Source organism: Blastomyces dermatitidis (genome assembly GCF_000003525.1).
Source record: "Blastomyces dermatitidis ER-3 genomic scaffold supercont1.4, whole genome shotgun sequence".
Classification (NCBI taxonomy): Eukaryota; Fungi; Ascomycota; class Eurotiomycetes; order Onygenales; family Ajellomycetaceae; genus Blastomyces; species Blastomyces dermatitidis.
The window spans coordinates 6425912-6447183 of NW_025544777.1; the positions used below are offsets into that span (position 1 = coordinate 6425912).

General features: G+C 34.1%; 2 protein-coding genes and 1 non-coding gene across 3 annotated transcripts; 2 read left to right on the top strand and 1 right to left on the bottom strand.

Moving 5' to 3' along the window:
* Window positions 1-13423: 13423 nt before the first annotated feature.
* Window positions 13424-13505, top strand: BDCG_16999. Its single transcript has one exon. It is a non-coding gene; the product is annotated as a tRNA-Leu (tRNA).
* Window positions 13506-13528: 23 nt separating this feature from the next.
* BDCG_04675 (delta-1-pyrroline-5-carboxylate dehydrogenase, mitochondrial) lies at window positions 13529-17441 on the bottom strand. Its single transcript, XM_045420321.1, has 3 exons — window positions 15770-17441; window positions 15593-15700; window positions 13529-15513 (listed from the first exon to the last, which is right to left on the bottom strand). Exons 1-3 carry the CDS (start codon window positions 15899-15901, stop codon window positions 14020-14022), a joined length of 1734 nt encoding a protein of 577 aa, XP_045276452.1. The 5' UTR covers window positions 15902-17441; the 3' UTR covers window positions 13529-14019.
* Window positions 16098-18662, top strand: BDCG_04676 (proline oxidase). The gene is made up of 3 exons (XM_045420322.1): window positions 16098-17699; window positions 17770-18145; window positions 18231-18662. Exons 1-3 carry the CDS (start codon window positions 16876-16878, stop codon window positions 18411-18413), a joined length of 1383 nt encoding a protein of 460 aa, XP_045276453.1. The 5' UTR covers window positions 16098-16875; the 3' UTR covers window positions 18414-18662.
* The last annotated feature ends 2610 nt before the right edge of the window (window positions 18663-21272 follow it).

Genomic DNA, 21272 nt, shown 5'->3' on the forward strand with positions numbered 1-21272 from the left:
TTATTTACTTTTATACATCAATGATATTCAATCTGAGTTAGTACTAAAATTATAACTAAGCTAAGAAACAAGATTATTTTCTTTTATATTAATTCTTCTTACACACATCAGTGATCAGTTATTGAAAATAAATTATCATCTTTCTTAAATTATTATCATATCTTCTGAATTCACTTCTTTTACTTCTTTTACTTCTATTGAAGATTCACAAACTCTTCAAGAAATCACTGTGAATCACAAAGTCTACATTGTTTACAATTCAACACAGAATGCTCTCTTTCAATCATGATAAATGATCACTTCATTCTTCACATCTGATTTCAGGTCATGAAATTTATGAAAAACTCAACACAAACATTAAGATGAACTATAAAATAATTATCAACAGATTATATTATAAATTACTGAAGAGTCATCTCTTTACTACAATCACTGCAACTTCATTCAGAAACATTTATCATAAACTGATTATGACTCTGAAGAAATTTCCTGATATCTGAAGTCATCAGAATACAGACAATAAAAGAAAAATAATCAGAAAATTACTACTGAGCTGATAAGTTACTCTATCAGATAATAATTTTTGATAACACTAACTTTCTAATTTGAAGAAAATCATGTGAAAATGACTCTGTATCAGTACTCTGATTTCACAACTCTCATCTGATAACTTCTGTGAATAATTACTTCACATATGTATATCTCTGAATCTTTCTCTTCAATCAATTGAAAACCCCGAATTCTGAACACTTCTTCAAATACTTAATTCAAATCTTCATATTTCACATTGATTCTGTCTTCAGTTCAACCTTGAGACACACTATAAAGTCAATATACAACATCTAGAATCAGAGTTGAAGAATCATCAAAGAGTGTCTCTCACAGTGAATGTATGAACTAGTACAAACAATCTTGCATTTATGAAAGTTACATGTTATTACATTGATGAGAACTGAACTTATTGAGAGACATTAATTGAATTTGAATCATTGATCAGTAGTCATACTGAGAATTATATAGCAGAGATATTAATGACTGTGATTAAAAATGACTATTAAGATATTAGTCTCAGTCTTCTTACAATTACAACTGATAATGCTGTAAATAACTACACTATGATAAAGAGCTTGAAGCAAAAATTGACTTTGCATGTCTGAAATAATAAACAAGATCATATTCTCTGTATTACTCATATGGTTCAACTTGTGATGCAAACACTGATAAAGAATCTTAACATTGAGATGAAGAATAATGAGATGACTGATTCTTGAGATGAGAATGAGATGAAAGTGATTACTCAAGTAACTTTTACATTCACTTTGCAAAAGATAATGTTTTTTGACAACACTTTTTAATATTGCTTTTTGATAATGCTTTTTAATAACACTACTGTTAATTTTGAATAGATTGACTAATAATTTAAATATCATAGATTTGAAACATTGCTAATGTAATTTGTACCTCTTCTAAATAATAACAATGATTTCATGATATTTAATAAACAAATAAATCAGTCACATCACTGAATATAATACAGAATGTTAGAACATGATGAAGTTCAACATATAAGATAACTATTCAGACTCTTCAATTGCATCAGACAATTGATCATTGAGTGTAACACTCTGATTGAGAAAAGATTCAGATATTGAAACTTTCTGATATGAAGTGAACTCAGTTGAAATATGTGATTGATTTACTGTTTCAGTTTTATAAGATAACAAAGACAGTCTTAATCACTTATACATCAATGCTGCAGTCAGCCTGATGAATGTATAACAGTTTATTTACTCATCTTGAGAAGCAGTTGAATCACTCAAAAAGAAATTCAGTCTGAGATGATGCTATAGTGCAGGCTATTGTTGCTGTAAGGAATAAACTGGCATATTACTACAGCAAAATGAAATAATCTTTTACAGAGTACTATGCTGTAGCAGCTCTACTAGATCTCTTCTGTCAAGTTAACATCTACACTTCTCAAGATTGAACAGAGAAGAAATGAGACTCATATGTCAAATTAGTCTGAGACTACTACAATGCTAACTATCAGAGATTTGAATAAGCAGATGTTCAAGATATGAAGACAGTGAAATACAATTCTCTAGTAAGTAACAATCTTTGATAACACTTCATATCACATAGAACTATAATACTAACTTTGAAACAGAACTTGCATACATTGATTGCAACTGAAAATCAGGCAAAACTACATACTTGTAAAACTGAATTTGACTGCTATCTTCAAGATGATCTGACAAATTTACACATCAAATCAATTCTAGAGTTATGAAAAATTGTTAAGAGTACATATTCAACAGTTGCACTGATAACACATAATATTCTAACAATTTCATTGACAGGGGTGAAAATGAAGTGAAAGTTCAACTCAAGTCAAGATATTTATCACTATCATTGAGAACAATTACAAGGAGAAACAATCAAGAAACTCATGATTATAAAATATAGAATTATCAGACAGTTTAATACCTCTGATCACAGTATATCAGAGAAGTATAGTTTTCATGAGAAAGTAGAGAATAAACTTGCACAAGAATGTATTTAGTTGTTTCATGAGTGTTATCAATAATCATTACCAAATTCTGATTATATAAGCAATCACTGAATGAATTGAATGAGACTGATTTTGATCTTCAGTCTCAGTCTCATTCTGATTTTGAAAGAATGATCATCTTTCACAGTTTATCTTGGAAAATTACTCTCATTTCACTGTTCTTGAATTAAATCTGGTCATTTTTCACACCATTTCTCTCAGAAATGATCCATTTTCAGATTTTTTTGAGGCTTGGTTCTGGTGAGACTCACGCCAAGAAATGTATGAGATCAGACCAAATGAGATCAAATGTGAAATTCATGGTCCCCGCCGGCCAGTCTACAGACAGCTATATGTGAATTGTGTCTTTGAAGTTATACAAGTCTCAAGTACATGTTATCTGTGATATCTGTGATAATCACAGTTTCTGTAAATCTTCTCCAGATTTCAGAGAGATCTTACAATTCAAAGATGACTCTTATAAGTCTCTCAGCTTTCAGATCTGAGTTCTCACATTTTGCTTGTTATAAGAGCAGATTCTCAGTCTTCATCTTTCAGCTTATTCACTCTGTAAGCTTTAGAGATATCACAGTGATCTGAGATTCTGAGTTCATCAATACTTTTCATGCTTGTGAGATAGTAGTACTGCAATGCAGTCTCTTCTCATAAGCAAGCATTTTTATCAGAGAAGCAACAGATTCAGGTATCAGCTTCAAGATTCTTAAGAAGACTGTTACTGACTCTGTCTGCAACTTCTTAAATTCCTATTTTGATTTATTCAGATAGTTTGTGTGAAGATGTTCTGATTTAGAATAGATGAAGCAGAGTCTCTTTTTCTTAGTCTCTCTGTTATATACTCTGTTCACAGAAGCTTGTAAGACTCTCTCTCTCTGCTCAGTAGTCAGACATGAATCTCTCTATATCTTATCATCTTTTTCTAACAAATCTGTTCTCTGTTGTTCTGAGTCTTGCAGAGCTGGTCAGTGATCTGCTCTTTATAAGTCTGTGACTCTCACAGTGATCTGTAAGCAGTGAATGAGAGTCATCAGTTTCTTCAGAGTTAAGAACTTAGAGTCTTGCTCAATGAGCTTGTTCTGCATATCTTTATTCAGTCTCTTCATGAATATTATTATTCAGGTCTTGTTTCAGAGCTCTGTTTTCACAGATCTCAATTCACATCACAATTCTATGAAGCACTGTGAGTAGTCTTCATCAGATTTCTCATCTCTTTTTCTAATATTAATGATCACAGCTCAGATATTCTCTGTCTAACTCACAGAGTCTCTTAACTTATTCTCTAGATAGGTCTTAAGAACAGATTAGTAGAATCTCTCATGATTATTTTCTAGATAATTCAGCCAGTTCTTGACTTCAGTATAATAGAGGTCTGTCATCACATAGATGACAGCTTCTTCATCTTTCATATCACACAGTCAGGCTTGTAAGTCAATTTCAAATACAAACTCACAAAAGCTTTTATAGATTGTGATTTGATAAGTGACCTTAAGTAATTGCAGCTTAAGAAAGTTTCTTTTCAGTTCATAGATGTCTCTGAAGATCATGTTTAGAGACTTGGTTTGAGAGTGTTTGCAGACAGTAAGTATTTCTTGTAGAAAAATAGCTTGATTCTGTGAGAGATGCTCAAGAATGTTCTTCACTGAGATTGATTTGTTTATGAATTCAGAGAATTTCTCTGTCACAGATGCAGAGAATGATGTTCTGTGAGTGATTGATAAGTTCTCTGAGACTTCTTCTATAAAGATTATTCATGATTCAGATGACTGCTTCTGAGTGTCTGCAGTAGAGTTCACAGAAATTGAAGCACATGAGTTTCTAGTTCTTTCAGTCATAACAGACAGTTGCTGACTGACTGAGCTTGAAATGTAAGAATAAGTGCTTACAGGCAATTATTCAGGTATTTGCAGCTTGGCATGATATGTACTGTTAACTACTAGAAGTATTTATGATAGAAAGATAAAATATAGAGAGTTAAATATATAATAGCATTCAAGCTGAGTTGTAAATAGTATTCACAAACTTCAGTCTATATAGTTGTGTGTAGCCAAGGGCCGCTAGCCCTATTGATTATGCGAGAGATAGGAATAGAGGTAAAGAATCCGTGAGAAGCGGGATTTCTTACATATAATCATTGACAAAGTCTTTTATTTTAAGATATAAATAACCAGTTTCTCTACATCCTGCTGACAATATTTATATTATTATATAGAAACAGACTTATATTCTCTATAATATCAAGACTCTGAAGAGGGAAAGTCTTGATAGAGAGTATATAGTAGTACATATCTTAGCAGTTTCTATCTCATTCTTCTGTAGCAGTTAATGCAAAAAAAAAAAGATCTTAGAAATAGTTTTTTACTTCTCTTGAAAAAGTAAAGTGTTTTTCTCTGAGTTTTACACAATATTCTTACAAAGAATTAAAAACAGAGCTGTTTTCTATCATAATTTCATATTCTTTTAAGTAAGAATTACTTTTTCAGTGACTGAAGAGCTTTCATTAATACTTAATTCTTTTTTACACTCTTTATTAACTGATTTGAGTTGCATACTTGTTGTGTGAGAAGAATTGAATGATTTAGAATAAAATTGAATAGTTTTAATCAATTTCTCTGCAAAAAATTGATTTATTTTTTGTCAGTTTTTCTCTCAAAAACTGTCATATCATCTGATTTATTATCAATTGATATCATACTTTTTCTCACTGTATCTCAAGAAAGAGATTGTAAAGATTTTATTGATTTATCTCAAAAATCAATTTTAGTTTATTAGATTCTCTTCAAAAATCTAATCTAGTTACTGAACTAGTGTGAAAAAAATCAGGTGTTTTATATACAAAAGTCTTTTATTCTTCTTTTGAAACAGTCTGATCAACTTTTCAATTGAAAACAGACTTAGAAATATCTCAATTGAAACAGTCTGATCAACTTTTCATTGAGTGAAAATAATGAGTTCAAAAATACACTCAGTTGATATGAAAAAAGATGCTTTCTCAAATGCTATTTCTGAGATTAAAATTCTGAAGAGAAGAAAGAAAGAAGAAATAGAGAAACAACAAGTTCTTGAAATACAGAAACTTGAAAAAGCAAGCAAGATTCTTGAAAAGCAGTGTCTGAGTGAGATGAATGAAGAAGTTCTGTTAATTCTTCATGCTCAGACTAGACAACTACAGAAGATGATCAAGTTCAAACTTGAAATTTCAAACACAGTTCAAAAAACATTGAAAATTTCTAGTACAATCACTGACTCTTCATCTTGCTCTTCTTCTTTCTTTTTTTCTACTTCTTCTTCTTCTTTGAATTAGAAGAAAACATATGCTCAAGCAGCTGAATCTGCTGTCTCTAAACCTGCTGTCTCAAAATCTGCTCAAACTTCTGAGAAAACTGAGAAGAATACTGCTCATGCCTCTATTCATAAAAAAGTGAAAAAGAAAATGCAAAAAGAGAAAAACTTTTAAATCTTCAGAAATAGAAGACTTATTCTCAAAGTCTCAAATCAGAATATTCTGCAAAGAAACAAGCTAAACTCAAATCTCATTTTCAGAATCAGAAATGAAATTAATCAGCAGTTCTTTTCTCAGTTAATAACTGATATTAAAGTTCAAAAACCAGTTATAGCTTCAATTGAGTTATCATTCTTTGAAAACTTCATTATTCTGACTACAATGCCTGAATTCAGTGCTGAATTCCTTATTCAGAATAAGAATCTCTGAAAGTCAGCAGTAGAATCTTTGCTAAACACAACAATTCTATCTGAAAGAGATAAAAAGTGAGACAAATTCATTCTTCATAATATTTCAGTTGAAATTTTTGACTGTGAAGAAGAAATGCTACTTCTCAAAAATGAATTGAAAGAATACAACTCTATTCAACTGAGAAAGAAGCCTGTATGACTAAATTCAATTGAGTTCAGACAAAGCAGGAGAAATGCCTCTGTTCTAGTATATATAAAAACACTTGAACAGTCAAAGATCTCTGAAGTAAGAGTAATAGATTTAAAAATGAGAGTTTATGAATACAAAGACTCAAGAATGAATCTCAAAGCTTAAACACAGTGTTCAAACTGTCAAAGATATGAACACTTTGCAATCTCATGTTTTAGAGACTCAAAATGTGCATTCTGTGCCAGAGATCACAAAACTAGTGAGTATAAATATGAAACATGCTCAAAAAGAGATGAAATTTGTCAATATACTCTGCTTAAGTGCTCTAATTGTAAAGAAAAACATGCATCTAGCTTAAAAGAATGTATATTTACTTCTAGAACTCAAAAGAACTGGAGAAAAGATGAAGCTCAAAGTCAATCTAGAACTGAAGAGAAGAGTCAAGCCAGTAGACTTACAACTATAAGCTTAAAAAGAAGAATCTCTCAACTATCTAAATCTTCAAACTTTAATTCTTCAGCTAAATATAAACAGAATTTGAATTCTTAAACTTCTGTTAAGATTAGAGAATTGAGAAATGACTCTAATGATAAACTAGATATAATGCAAGCAGTTGAGATCCCTACTTTTCAAAATAGTTATAATCTACTATCTGATAATAATGACTAGATTCTACTCTATCTCTACTCTCTTTTAGTATGAATATATAACAAAAACAACAAAAAAAGTTTAAAAACTCTTTAAAAGTCACATTTATTCAAAATAATGTGGATAGAAACTCAAATTGTATTTATTCTTGTCTTCAAATTGCATTTGAATAAAAAGTTAATTTTGTACTACTTCAGGAACTGAATTTTGATGCTGAGCAAAATTACATCATTTTTCATTCAAGCTACTACTGCTTTCTATCTCAAAAGTCTGAGATAAAGTCAAGAGTAGTGATTCATGGAAGAAAGAGATCAAGTTATCAATTTAATCTAAGATTTAATATCATGTCTGACCCTGATATTCTGGTGAGTGATATTATAGATAAAGAAAATAAGTTTAATACTATACAGCTTATAAATATCTATAATGAAAAGTTATTAAAGAAAAATAACAATATCTGAACAATTGATAGAGAATTTCTGAACATAACTTCATCAAGAAACTCTATAATTGCAGGAGATTTCAATACACATCATCTCTGATGAAATTCAGAATGCAAGAGAGCAGTGAGAGCTGATAATCTAGTTAAATGAATCTTTGAGCATTCAATAGATTTGATTAATAAGTCTGATCAACAAACATTCTTTAGAAAAGGCATGAAACAGAAATCTATTATAGATCTAATCTTCATGTCATAAAATCTAATGAAAAGAAGACTTGTAAACTGATTTATTGATTCAAATAAGATATCAGAATCAGATCATGAGATTATTCAATTTGAGATTGAACTGAGTGAAAAATAAATGAGTGAAAATCCTCTTCTCTCTAATCAGTTTAACTTTGAAAAAGCTGATTGAAAAGCAGTTAAAGAAAGCATAAAACTGTTAAAATCTGAAAGACAGAATGAGCTATATTGAAATTCTGGTCAAGATATCTCAAATGAAATGCTTGAGAATAGAGTGAAGCTTATTACATCTATTATTCTAACAAGTGTTAGAGATAATATTTCAAAGAGAAAATCTTCTGAGTATTCAAAACCTTGATAAAATGAGAATATCTCATCTAAAAGAAAAGAATTAGCTACTGCTAGAAGAGATTGAAAGAATGATGTAATATCTGATGAAGAGTTCAAAGCTGTCAGAAATGAATATTTTTCAGATATTAAAAGAGCTAAAACAGACTACTGGAATAAATTTCTTGAAGAAGCACAAGAGAAGGAAGTTTTTAAAGCTTTTAACTATACTAAAACAAGAAGTGTAGCAAAACTTCCAGCCTTAGAATATGAGTTTCAGAATAAATCATATACAGTAAACTCTTTTGAGAAAAAATATCAAGCTTTTATGAGAATTCTCTTTCAGAACTCACCAGATTCAGATTCAGATTCAGAGAAAGAGAATTTATCACTTCTCAACTACATTGATGAAAATGACTGAAAATGACCTGATCTTATACAAGATGAATTAGAGTCAGCTATCTTCTCAAGTTCTGTTAAAACTGCTGCAGATCCTGATTCAATTAATCACTTAATTATTCAAAATACATATTCCTACTTAAAGAATGAATATTTTGAGCTCTTTTTCAATCTCTTGAAAAATAGATATCATTCTGAATGCTGAAGAGAAGTCACTGAAGTGATTCTTACAAAACCTAATAGAAAAACTTCAATTTCTAAGTCATATAGAGTAATATCTCTATTGAACTGCCTAGAAAAGGTTTTAGAAAAGATAATAGCTACTCAACTATCTTTTATAAGCTCTATAGATAATTCTCTTTTATTCAGTGAATAAATAGAAGATAGAAAACAGTGTTCTGCAATTGACACTGTTCTCTCAGTTGTTTATGATATTCAAATAGCAAAGCATGAGAATCTGATCTCAACTGCAGTTTTTATTGATATAAAAGAAGCATTTGATCATATTTCAAAGTCAAAGTTAATTCAGATATTGAAGATATTAAAACTGTCACTTTCTCTAATAAAATGAGTTAACTGTTTTATATCTAAAAGAATTATACAACTCTTCTTTGATGAAATGAAATAAGACAAGACTGAGATAAAAATAGAAGTATCACAGAGATCTTCAATCTCACTCATTTTATTTGCAATATACACTGCATATCTATTCAAAAATAGAAATATGAGAATAGTACAATCTCTGAGTTATATGAATGATATTGGTCTAGTCTACAGCTCAAAAACTATCAAAGAGAATTTGAAAGTAATTGAAGAAGTGACAAAGAAAATCTTTGTTAGAGCAGATATCAATCAAATTCAATTTGATATGAATAAAACTAAGTTAATTCATTTCTTTTCTAGATTCAATGAGAAAGAACTATCTCTAACTCTTTTAAATAGAGAGATTAAACCCAGTGTAAATGTCAAATGATTAGAAGTATGGTTAAACTCCAAGTTGAATTTTAAATATCACATTCAACAAAGAACTGTCAAGGCAGAAAGACTATTGAACAACATAATCAGACTATTAAATACAGAGAGAGGTCTATTCTTCCAGGCTATGAGACAGTTATATATAGCCTGTATTACATCAGTAGCTGATTATGAAGTTCAAGTTTGATGAAATAATCAAGGAAATTTCACTGAAATCTTTCAAAGTCTGCAAAACATAGCCTTGAGAAGAATTCTAGAAGCATTCAAATCATCTTCTATTAAAGCAATGGAAATTGAAGCTTCAATTCCCCCTTCTGCTATTAGATTTGAAAAGGCCTGTATGAACTATGCACTGAGAGTTATAAAGATGAGCTTAAATCATATAATCAGAGAAAGAGTCTCTTCTTCATTTCCATCAATTAACTCTGAAAATGTTGAAAAAGTGAATCATGAGAAGTTATCTCTCTGAAGAGAAAAGCTTGAATCTCTTATAGACTTACAAATAAGTGAACTATCAAAAGAGAAAGAATATAAACAGTATTTGAAGAGAATTTCTACAATCAATATAAAAGACTCTATTCTGATTTATTCAGATGGCTCAAAAAATGAGAACCTGAATAGATTAGACACAGACATTGCTTATACTGAAGATAATATCAATTTTATCTCAGATTTCTGGAATCTAGGCTGTGAATCTGAAGTCTTTGATACTGAACTATTTGCAATAGTGAAAGCTTTCAAACTCATAGAAATAAAATCTCATAAAAGAGGAAATAGTTTGAAAGAGACATGAATATTCTCTGATAGTTAAGCTGCTTTAAAAAGACTTAGAAATAGTCAGATTCATAATAATCAAATGAATCTTGAACTGATCTTAAACTCTGTTTTAAAAATTCAAAAGAGAAGAACATCAAAGCTGATAATACATCTGCACTGAGTTTCTGCTTATATGAATATTCATGACAATGAATTGGCTGATTCAGCTGTAAAAAAGAGTGCAGAATTAAGCAGATCTATTCAAAAAATTGTGTTCTGATCTTTTATAAAGAGAAAAATAAAAGAATCTTGTTTAGACAAGTGAAATGAAAGCTGGCAGAAATAAAAGAAGAGTATACATTATTCAAGATTTGAAACAAAACCCAAGTGAAAATCTTGTTCAATTAAATGTAAAAAGAAAATATTCTCATCTATAATACAGCTGAAACTAGGACATGGCTATTTCAAATCTTATATACAAAGATTTGATGATAGATTTGACTCAATACAATGCTCATTCTGCAATATAAATGAGAATCCTGAGTATATTGTAATACACTGTGCATTATACAATAGTCTCAGAGTCAGATTGAAAAAGAAGTATAATCTAAATCAATTAAATATAAGATTCTTATTCTCAACTGAGACAGAAATTAAATACTTAATAGACTTTCTATCAGAAACTCAAGTAGCTATAAGAAAATGACTAAATTCAGAATTATCTGAATATGAAGAGGAGGAAATCAATCAGATATAGTCTGTTGAAACAGCTATACACTCTCTTTTAATAATTTGTTTTGTTATAGTCTCTCTTTACTTTATCTTTTTCTTTATCTTTTTCTTTCAATTTCTTTCTATCTATCTATTTAATGTGTCTATCTTTGAGACTGTGTTCTTTTTCTCTTTTCCTTTGTCATGATATTGTCAAATGATTTCAAAGTATCAAAAGATGTTAAAATACTGCAATCTGTAAACAGTTTTTATATTCTGGGCTGGAATTTTCTGATTTTGCATATCTGAAATTGATGAATGTATAATAGTTAACTCTACAGACATAGGAAAAACCCTGAGAACTAAAAGTTCTCAGGTAGATGTCATAGTCTCTGACTACATACATCTATAATTGAAGAATAATAATAATAATAAACATACATGTATAAATATTCATCTTAATTGCTGATTTTCACACTTTCTCTTTCTTTTCTTCTCTAATGTTTTTCTCTTTGTTATATAAGATGTATAATATAATACTGATCTATTCAGCGTAGGCCTCTTACATTTACAACTGCTAAACTCATCTGTTAATTAAGTAACTCTATATAAGTATGCTGAGCTGTAGTCAAACAGCTCTTTCACTACATCTGCAGTACAACTGATTACTATATTCACTATATCACTGAAGTAGAAGAGCTTAACTTTGAAGTCTTTACAGATTCTGATTGAGTAGATGATATCAGTGACTATAAATCTATGTTAAGTTTTCTTATCTATCTCACTGACAGATTAATCACATGAAAATTCATTAAGTAAATAATTATAATACTGAGTATTATAGAAGCAGAGTATATATCTGTCTCTGAGAGTCTTAAAACTGTAATCTGACTACACAGATTACTTATAAAGCCCCGGTGACTGAATGATTAATGCGGCCACTCAGTAGCACCTTGGCATGAGAAATCAAGATGTGTGAGTTTGAAACCCGCAGAGAATACATTAAATCTGAAACTCAAGCATCTCAGGTTTCTAATAAATACAGAGGTGTATAAATTGCTTTAATAAAATTACTCTATATTCCTGAGCTGAGAAGTTATTATCGCATGTATCTAATTGTTACTTCTTTGTATTTCCTATGTTCTTATTATCTTAATGTGATCTTAACACCTGTATTTCCTTCTGTATAATTAATACTTGGCCTGTATTTAACATCATGCAAGAACTCATCATAAGCTTCACTTGTATATAAGTATAATGAAAGAATAATAATAATAATAATAATAATAATAATTACTTATAAAGCTTGAATTTCTACTCTCTGATTTTACAGTTCTTCTATATATTGATAATAATGAAGTAATTGCTATAGTAAACAGTGAAAAGATTACTAACAATATACACTATATTAATATTAAATATTATTATATCCGCGATACTGCAGCTTCAGACATTGTTAAAATTATATAGATAGATATTATCAGTATAACTACAGACACTCTAATAAAAGCTCTAATAACTAAAGTTTATAAAGATACTCTGATTAATATAGAGATCTGAACATCTACAGTCAGAAAAGCTCTGAAGATATCTTAATAAATACAGAGTCTTATTAACTCACTACTTCTACAGTAGTTTATTTATTTATTTATCTTACTGTTTTCTCTATTTTCTTATTCTTCAAATTCTTATTAATTCTTCATAGAACCTTTGACAGAAGACACTACTATTTTTGTATATAATATTCTTTCTTCAGTTATAAAATCACTCTGCTAAGTTGTAAATATCTACTTAGTAGAGTAGTAGTTAAGAAGAATATTAAATTTCTCTCTCTACAGACTGATTACTTCTGTCTAAGTGAGATATTTACTGATTACTTAGTAAATATCTACATATATTATAGACTATATAATAGATAGATCTTAATAATACAACTAATTATCTTCATTATTTTTTTCATTTTTTTATTTTTTTTTCTTTCTCTTTTTTTTTTCATTGTGATTTTTTCTTGTTTTTATTTTATTATTTATTTTTTTTATTATTTTTCATATTTTATATTTTTTTATAATTAAAATTATATAAATTATAATATATATTTAGAAAAGTAATAATATTTGATAATACTTTCTATTGAATTTTCAACAAATGAGTACTATATTATAATATTATATAAGTGAGAAATAATTTCATAGTTTTATTTAATATCATTCTTAATAATAAGATCAGAATAAAAATGTAATTAAGAATTTAAATATATTCTTTATTTAAGACTAGATTTTTATTTAAAAAGTGAATCTGAAATCTTTAATATTTGAAATAATGTGATTTAAGATTAATGTAATGAATACAAATCATGATCAGAAGTAATACTTTTAGGCAATGTGACAACTGTAAAGTTTGATTCTGGTCCCAGACACGGTCACACGGTCAGTCTATTCAGTAGCCAGATAGCGCGAAATGGATATCAAGTGACGGCGAGATGGCCGAGCGGTCCAAGGCGCCAGATTAAGGTTCTGGTCTCGAAAGGGGCGTGGGTTCGAATCCCACTCTCGTCACCATCTTTTTCGGCCTCTTTCCTTCTCTCGTCACCATCTCTTTTGGCCCCTTTCCTTCTCTTTTCCATTTTTTTGTTTCCCTTTTTCAAATCACCTTGCTGCCTCCTATCTCAGCATCGAGATTGGCATAACTACGCTGTACAAGGATATAGACCACATGGTTTGAACAAGTGACAAATATTATTTTTGAAGAGTCTGATGAGCTATCTATCTAGCTTTCTATGTGTTAATCCCGAACTATTACAGAATATCTATGTACATGTACGTACATGTACTAAGAACCAAATCTTCGCACCAAAAAACTTTAGATGCCCTGCGCATCTGCTTCCCCCGCTACTTCCAAGCCCTTTCCAACCATTCTCGACCGACGACGGCGACTTGGCGTTCAGGGTTCTATGTAGACATTACTCGGGGACACTCTCCGTCGCGTGTCGTCCCCAGTCTTGCTGGTGAGTTCGCAATACTTCATGCGAAACATCAATCATTTGAGGGAAATATTAAGCGTGAAGCACTTTTAAACCTCGTTGCTAGGGTATATGGTTTGAGAAAGTGGCGAGAATTCCTCTTTGATCGAACGCATGCTGACAAACCTGCTCAGGATGGCTGCACTCCCGGCCTTGTCGTTGGTTCCGCTCTGGCGGGCACCACCGAATGGCTGTTGCCCAACCACAGCACCAGTCGATTTGCAATTAATGTAGAAGTTTCCGGCCGTGTTCCTGAGTGCTTCTTCGGCGTACCGGATAACATCCCTTCTCACAGCAAAGATTGATCCAGTGAGTCCGTACTCCGAGGTACCATTGATGGTCTGGCAGATTTTCTCAAATGCCTCAGCTTTAGTATCGTCGTAAACGTAAACAGCAAGGACCGGCCCGAAAAGCTCGGTAGACATAAGTTTGTGGTGAGGATCCTTGGTGACATAGATTGTAGGCTGGATGAAATACCCCTTGCTGCCATCGTATTTCCCGCCCACAATCAACTCAAGGCCAGAATCGTTATTCGCAGCATCGATGACTCCAGCAAGCTTCTTGAAAGATGCTTCATGGATAACAGGTCCCATGAAGTTCCCAAAATCTTCTGGTGGACCAGACTTGAGACCTGTAGTTTCACTCACAAGCACAGATTTGAACTCTTGCCAGCGGGATTGAGGAACATATGCACGAGAGGTTGCGCTGCACTTCTGACCCTGGTATTCAAACGCACCACGGACTGTGTGGATCGCAGCATTTTTAATATCCGCGGAAGGGTGGATTAGATGGAAATTCTTGCCACCGGTTTCGCCAACAGCGCGAGGATAGCTTCGGTAGATGCCATTTGCGATTCCCTGTGCAATCTTTCCGTACAACGAGCGGAAAACGGTTGTGCTGCCGGTGAAGTGGAGAGCAGCGAATTCCTTATGGCCTAGTGCAACCTTGGTAACCATCTCAGCATCTCCTGGCACGAACTGAATGACGTTAGGGGGAAGGCCTGCCTCGAGGAAGATTTGGTACATGAGATAGCTCGCAGCCATTGATGACGGCGATGGCTTCCATACAATAACATTGCCAAGGAGTGCAGGCGCGCCACACAGGTTGCCGCCAATGGCTGTAAAGTTAAAAGGGGATAGAGCATAGACAAAGCCTTCCAAGGGGCGGTATTCTACACGATTCCAGACACCGTTTGCATGGTGCTGGGGTTGTTGGGCATAGAGTTCCTCAGCATACTGCACGTTGAAACGTAAGAAATCTGCCAGCTCTGCAGCAGCATCTATCTCAGCCTGCCAGGCATTCTTGCCTTGACCAAGCATGGTGGCAGCCATGATATCGTAGCGGTATTTGCCAGCTACAAGATCGGCGGCCTTGAGGAAAACAGAAGCTCTGTCTGCAAAACTGAGCCGTTCCCATTCTGGCTTGTTTTTCAGCGCAGCCTCGATCGCTTGGGTAACATTCTCTTCTGAAACATTATAATATTCAGCCACCGCTTCAGCATGCGCAGACGGGTTTGGTTGTCGAGATGGTTTGGATGGTTTAATCTAGATAGCACATTTTAGTTAGGAAACAAGAAAACATGGATTAGGCGGAGTAGATGCTATGGAGGCTAAATTAACTTACATTTTTACCCGCGATCACAGCTGGGACCTCGAGCGGGAGTTTTTGCTTCATAGACTTCAGAGCATTTTCCAGGCCCAACCGCTCTGGGGAATTCTTGCCATAGTCTGGCTAAATGCAGGATACATGGTTAGCTAATGACCAAAAGAATACAATGAATGGCCCCAGAGGTAGAGGTACATTTGGCTCATTCCGAGCCCTGGGAACTTTGAAACCTGCGAAACCGCCAAAACTACGAGCCAACCGTGTGGTAGAAGCGATGGGGATGGTCTGCTTCGCCGAAATGGAGGAGAGGGTTGGCAGTCTATGCATTATGTCTGTGTATTGGCTCAAAGAAAGATCGGGGAATGAAGAGGAGAGTACAGGTTGAATGGTGAGAAATGAAGATAGGGAAATGAGAAATAAAGCAAAGGGAGGTGGGAAGTATGATATTATATATTCTATGTAAATAACCTTGTCATTGAATCAAAATAACCGAGCTGCCGTTACAAAGGAATAATAGTTATACCAAGGAGTGGCCAAGTTGATGAACTACAAAGATAATGTTACTAGAGAATTCTCCTATAGGGCGGATGGCAGCTGCTGGTGCAGGGTTAACTGAGCTTCCCCTCACACTAAGGGACATCTTGGAGTTGCTTAGCTGGCGATAGCGGGATCCCGGCCCCCAGGCACCCCCATCGGCGCTGTCACTGTACTGCTGGAACTTGAGGCAAAGGATGATGGAATCACTGGATACAGTCTAGAACCAAGGGGCCAGGGAAACAGAATTCACATACCATCTATCCTGTGATACAGAGCACGGTGACAAGGTCTCCGAATTGATCGCAACCCCACATTTTCTATATAACTAACCCAGCATAGTATTCGCCATAACCATTCGCACAATTCGCGGTTCTGCCAAGGTTGTGTCCACGGAATATCAGCGGAGAGGGACGTCACATGACTCCACCCGGAATTCAAAGGATATGCCCGGAGAGGCTCGTTTAGTCAATGCTGGGTAAGGGCAATTCCGCTTCCAAACGAGTCAATCCGGGACAAGATAACGCTTGTTGAATTTGTATGTGTCAAAGAAAAATAAAATAGGAAAAGAAAAATCAAAAAAGAGGCACGGGAAAACACGGAGTCCCGACTGGTTGTTATCCCACGAATCACCACTATCAACCCCGACTATATATTTCATATATGGCCACAATGGCCTTCCCACTGTTCACCCATTTTTTGGCTCAGCGTCCAACTCTCCCACAGCTTATTCCCCCAGAGTTATCAAACTTTCCCGCTGTCGTGACATGGCCCTTCATCTCCGCTCTCCTTGCCGTATCACCACTATCAAGAATAGTTTTCCACGTTTAATCCCCCTCCAGCTCTCCCAATCAATGCACCTGCCTGCCTCCGGGCCACGACGGACTCTAACAAGCGCAACGTGGGACGGACCACCACCGTCCCCACTGAACGATGACCCAAGGCGTCGTCGTGCCCTAGAAAGATTGCCAACGGCTGCCCTGCTGAGGGGTATCGTCATGCAGGCCGCCATGTCGCAGCCGTATGTAATGGGCGCTGCATCAGCTTTGGCTCAACGGAATATTCAAATTCTGACGAGCAATTTCCCGCTGAGATTCCTCCTGGATAAAATCTTCTACGCCCAGTTCTGTGCGGGAAGCACGGAGGCTGAGATCAAGAACACGGTTCGCGACCTAAAGGCACTCGGGTTCAAGGGCGTGATAACAGCATATGCTCGTGAGGTAGATCTCTCGAATACCGCTGAAGCTGACAGTGAAGCTAAACATCAAACCTCACATCAAGGGCATGTTACTCAGTGGCTAGAAGGGTCCCTGAAAGGGGTCCATTATTCGAGCCCTGGTGACTTCGTTGCGTTAAAATTCACGGGAGCAGGGCCGGAATGTGTACGCTTGCTCGAAGCTGGCTTGGCACCAGATGCAGCGATGGCAGAAGCCTTGACGCAGATCTGTGACTCCGCCAAATCCCGAGGCGTTAGGCTGCTGATTGACGCTGAGCACCATTCCCAGCAAGCGGGTATTGATTCTTGGACGATGTACCTCATGGAGAAATATAACCAAAATGGGAATTTAGTTGTGTACAACACCTATCAAATGTTCGTTTTAAGCACCAACTGTACCTCTCGAATTCTCAAGCTTAGTTTCGCGCTGCTGACTTGGAAGCAGGTACCTTAAAGAGTCCACCGCGACTCTTACAAGACATCTCGAACGCGCACGCTCTGGTAAATTCGCCTTTGGCGTAAAACTAGTTCGGGGTGCATACCTCAAGAGTGACCCACGCCACTTGATTCACGACTCCAGAGAAGAAACAGACCGCGCTTACGACGATGCAGCGCGAATGCTGGCGACGCAGCATCTTGGTGATCCTTCTGCACCTAAAATCGGAGTGATGCTGGCCACACATAACTCGCAAAGCGTGGAGATGATGCGGAGTCTGCGGCAAGAGCAAATGCAAAAACAACTGCCTTTGGCAGAAGTTGTCTATGCCCAGCTAATGGGCATGGCAGATGAGCTGTCTCTAGGTCTCTTACAGAAAAGACAGGTATGCCCCCTCGCGGATCCCTCTCTCTGTCTATTGAAAGTTGCCGTTCATAGAGATAAACTGACAAATCATGTCCATACTCTAGAACGTTATCGAAGAGGATATTCAGGTCTTTAAATATGCCGTATGGGGAACAACAGAGGAGTGCATGATGTATCTACTACGGCGGGCAGACGAGAATCGTGATGCAGTTGATCGGGGCCAACTAACCCAGCAAGCACTCTGGCGGGAGCTACGCCTGAGACTATTTCCATGGATCTCGGTATAAAAGCGTGGAAATTTGCTTTGCAAAGGGCATCCAAGTTCGCTATATGGTTTGATTTAGTATTGGAGTTAAAAGTAAAGGCGTTCAATAGGGTTGTAGATATACCTACCTAGGTAGGCATCTGTCGGTAGTCATAGAGTAATGATGAATTGCAATTTCATCCAGTCAACTTCAAACCTATGCGGCGCGCTCTAACGGTGCCAAGCGCGTAATGTCACCGCAACTATAAAGGTACCTTTTGTATGAGTTGACATGAGTTCTCTATTATAATAGAAGTATATGTAACATAACAGAACACCCTTCCACCCCAACCAATCTCATTCATCAAATTATTCAATATGCCTACAAAAACAAAAGATCAAGCCTCTCATCAAGGAAGGCTTCTTTTAGTCATTAATGCTTATAAAACCAAGCAAATTTCTAGTCTGCAGACTGTTGTCAAGGCATACAATGTTCCTTTATTCAGTCTATTCTACTGACTATATGACTGAACCATATACAAGAATTCTCAACAAAAGAATCAAAAGCTGACTTCTACTGAAGAAGAAGCTGATGAAGTTGAAAGATTGATTGATTATACACTAATCTAGCCGCCTAGCATTCTATTCATATGGGAAGAACGTAGGGTTATTACACGACCGGATTATGGTTGTTTCATCATTTCAATCAGCGACACAGTCACTGAGCTGTAAATCATAGTATAATGATGAATAAATGATGAAATCATCATAAATAAGTAATAAACTGAAAAAATCAATTATCATATTGATAATATCACTGAATTTAATCTATATAATTACTAATTCTAAAAACTGTCTTATTCACTGATATCATTCTCTATTGAAAATCACAGATACTGTGATTCAGAAGAATATACAATCACTGAATAATAATACAGTCACTTCTGAACACACTTACAAATGTAAATGTGAGAGAGGTTGAATATGATTGATTGTTATTATCTAACTAGTAGCTAGTGAAAGCTAAATATATATGTGTGAGTCACATGAGTAAGAGTTAGAGCTTGTGTAGTAGTCTTAACACTCTCTCATACTATACAGACCAGTTAACTCATGCAGTTAAAAGCATTTAAATCATTCAAATCTGTAATAATAATTAATTACACAAAGTAGAGTCTAGTTTTCTCATAAGAACTAGCTTTATACATGCAAATATACATGAATATGTAAGAAAAAACACTTAAATCTGTTCTTTCTGTATCTGTATTACCCCCTCAGTCATCTGAACACTGTGAGGTCTCATTTCTCATATTTTTATCATTTTATTGTTATTGTTATTATGATTATTATATAGGTATATTCAGTGATCTGATTATCATAAGTTATTATAGTTGTGATTTAAAGGTTGCTTAAGTCAGTGTATGATTACAGGCGTACACTGGCTTCTTATATTGTAGTCTCATACACTAAATTAATTAGTGTATGCTATGGCCCCTTTACACTTGTACGCGTACACTAGTAGTTTGGAAGCAGCTGTGTTATTATTCAATGATCATACATTCTTTCAAATCACATTCTCTCTCACCAGATTCAGTCACACTCACATGACCATGTCATACATTCTAGCTTCATGCAGATTAGCTCATTACTAGTGTTTCACAATTATATGACCTATCTCTGATTTGACTAGTATTCTGTGTACACTCTTACAAAGAAACTTTCACTATATTACATCACTCATTCACTAACTTTTCTCATTCTTCAATTATCATCTTCATTATTGTCATCATCAAATATTACTATCTCATTCAAGATTTCTACTTCTTCTTCTGTTCAACTCTTTTCATCTGTTTCTCTATCACATTGTACACATTTCTGACAATAATCTCTCATTTCCATAACAAGCATTATTGTAGTGCTCATATCAGACAGTTTGTTAGCAGTAAGTGTAATGCATTGTGAAATATAATCAGAACTTGTTTATCTTCTAATGATTATCAGAATGTACTATTATGAATGATGATATATCTTCTTTATCTTCTTATATACTCTCAACTGTTTTCTTCTCAGTGAGTTTCTGATCATGTTTTCTGACACAATTTTATATAAACACAGATGCTGATATTTGTTTTTATTCATATAGAATCTTTATATATTAACAGATTCATATTCACTAATGATAGTGAACTCAATATTAAATCATTGATTGAGAATCTGAAGAACATGATAATGAAGAAATTATCTGTATTATATGTGACTGAGTCTTCTATATCTTCTTCTGTCTTCTCTGTTTCTTTCTCTACTGCTTCTTCTTATTCTTCTACATCTGCTTCTGTGTCTGATTTCTCTTCTGCTACCTCTGTTCCTGCAATTCTCACTTCTGTTACTCCTGGTTTTATCATCTCTGCTTTTGTTATCAGCTCTCCCCATTTCAAGGAGATATTATATAGACTTAATGAATTATCTCTCTCAGTGTGTACACTCTCACTCTTCTTATCAACTCTCAGAATAATTTATTATATAAAGACTGTATATAACATAACTATCTGAAGCTCAGTTATGAACACTGATTATTATATTTATTTTAAATATTTGTAATAAGACAATTATTCATTTATATCAGAGAATCACCTTCTTTCTCAACAGTATCAAGATTATAAGTCTTTTTCTTTTTCATCTTTTCTTTCTGATACTGATTTTTCTATTCTTAGAGAAAATTGTTATGAGTTTTACTGTGTATGAAGTTATAGCATTTACAGATATCAAGAAGCTTTTTACAACTGTAAAGTTTAATATTGCAGAGATATCTACTCTGATAAATTTCTTCAGAATAATAGATCTGTATCAGTCTATTCTCTGACATCTGTTATCTGATTTCATGGTGCAGGTAAAAGATATCTGT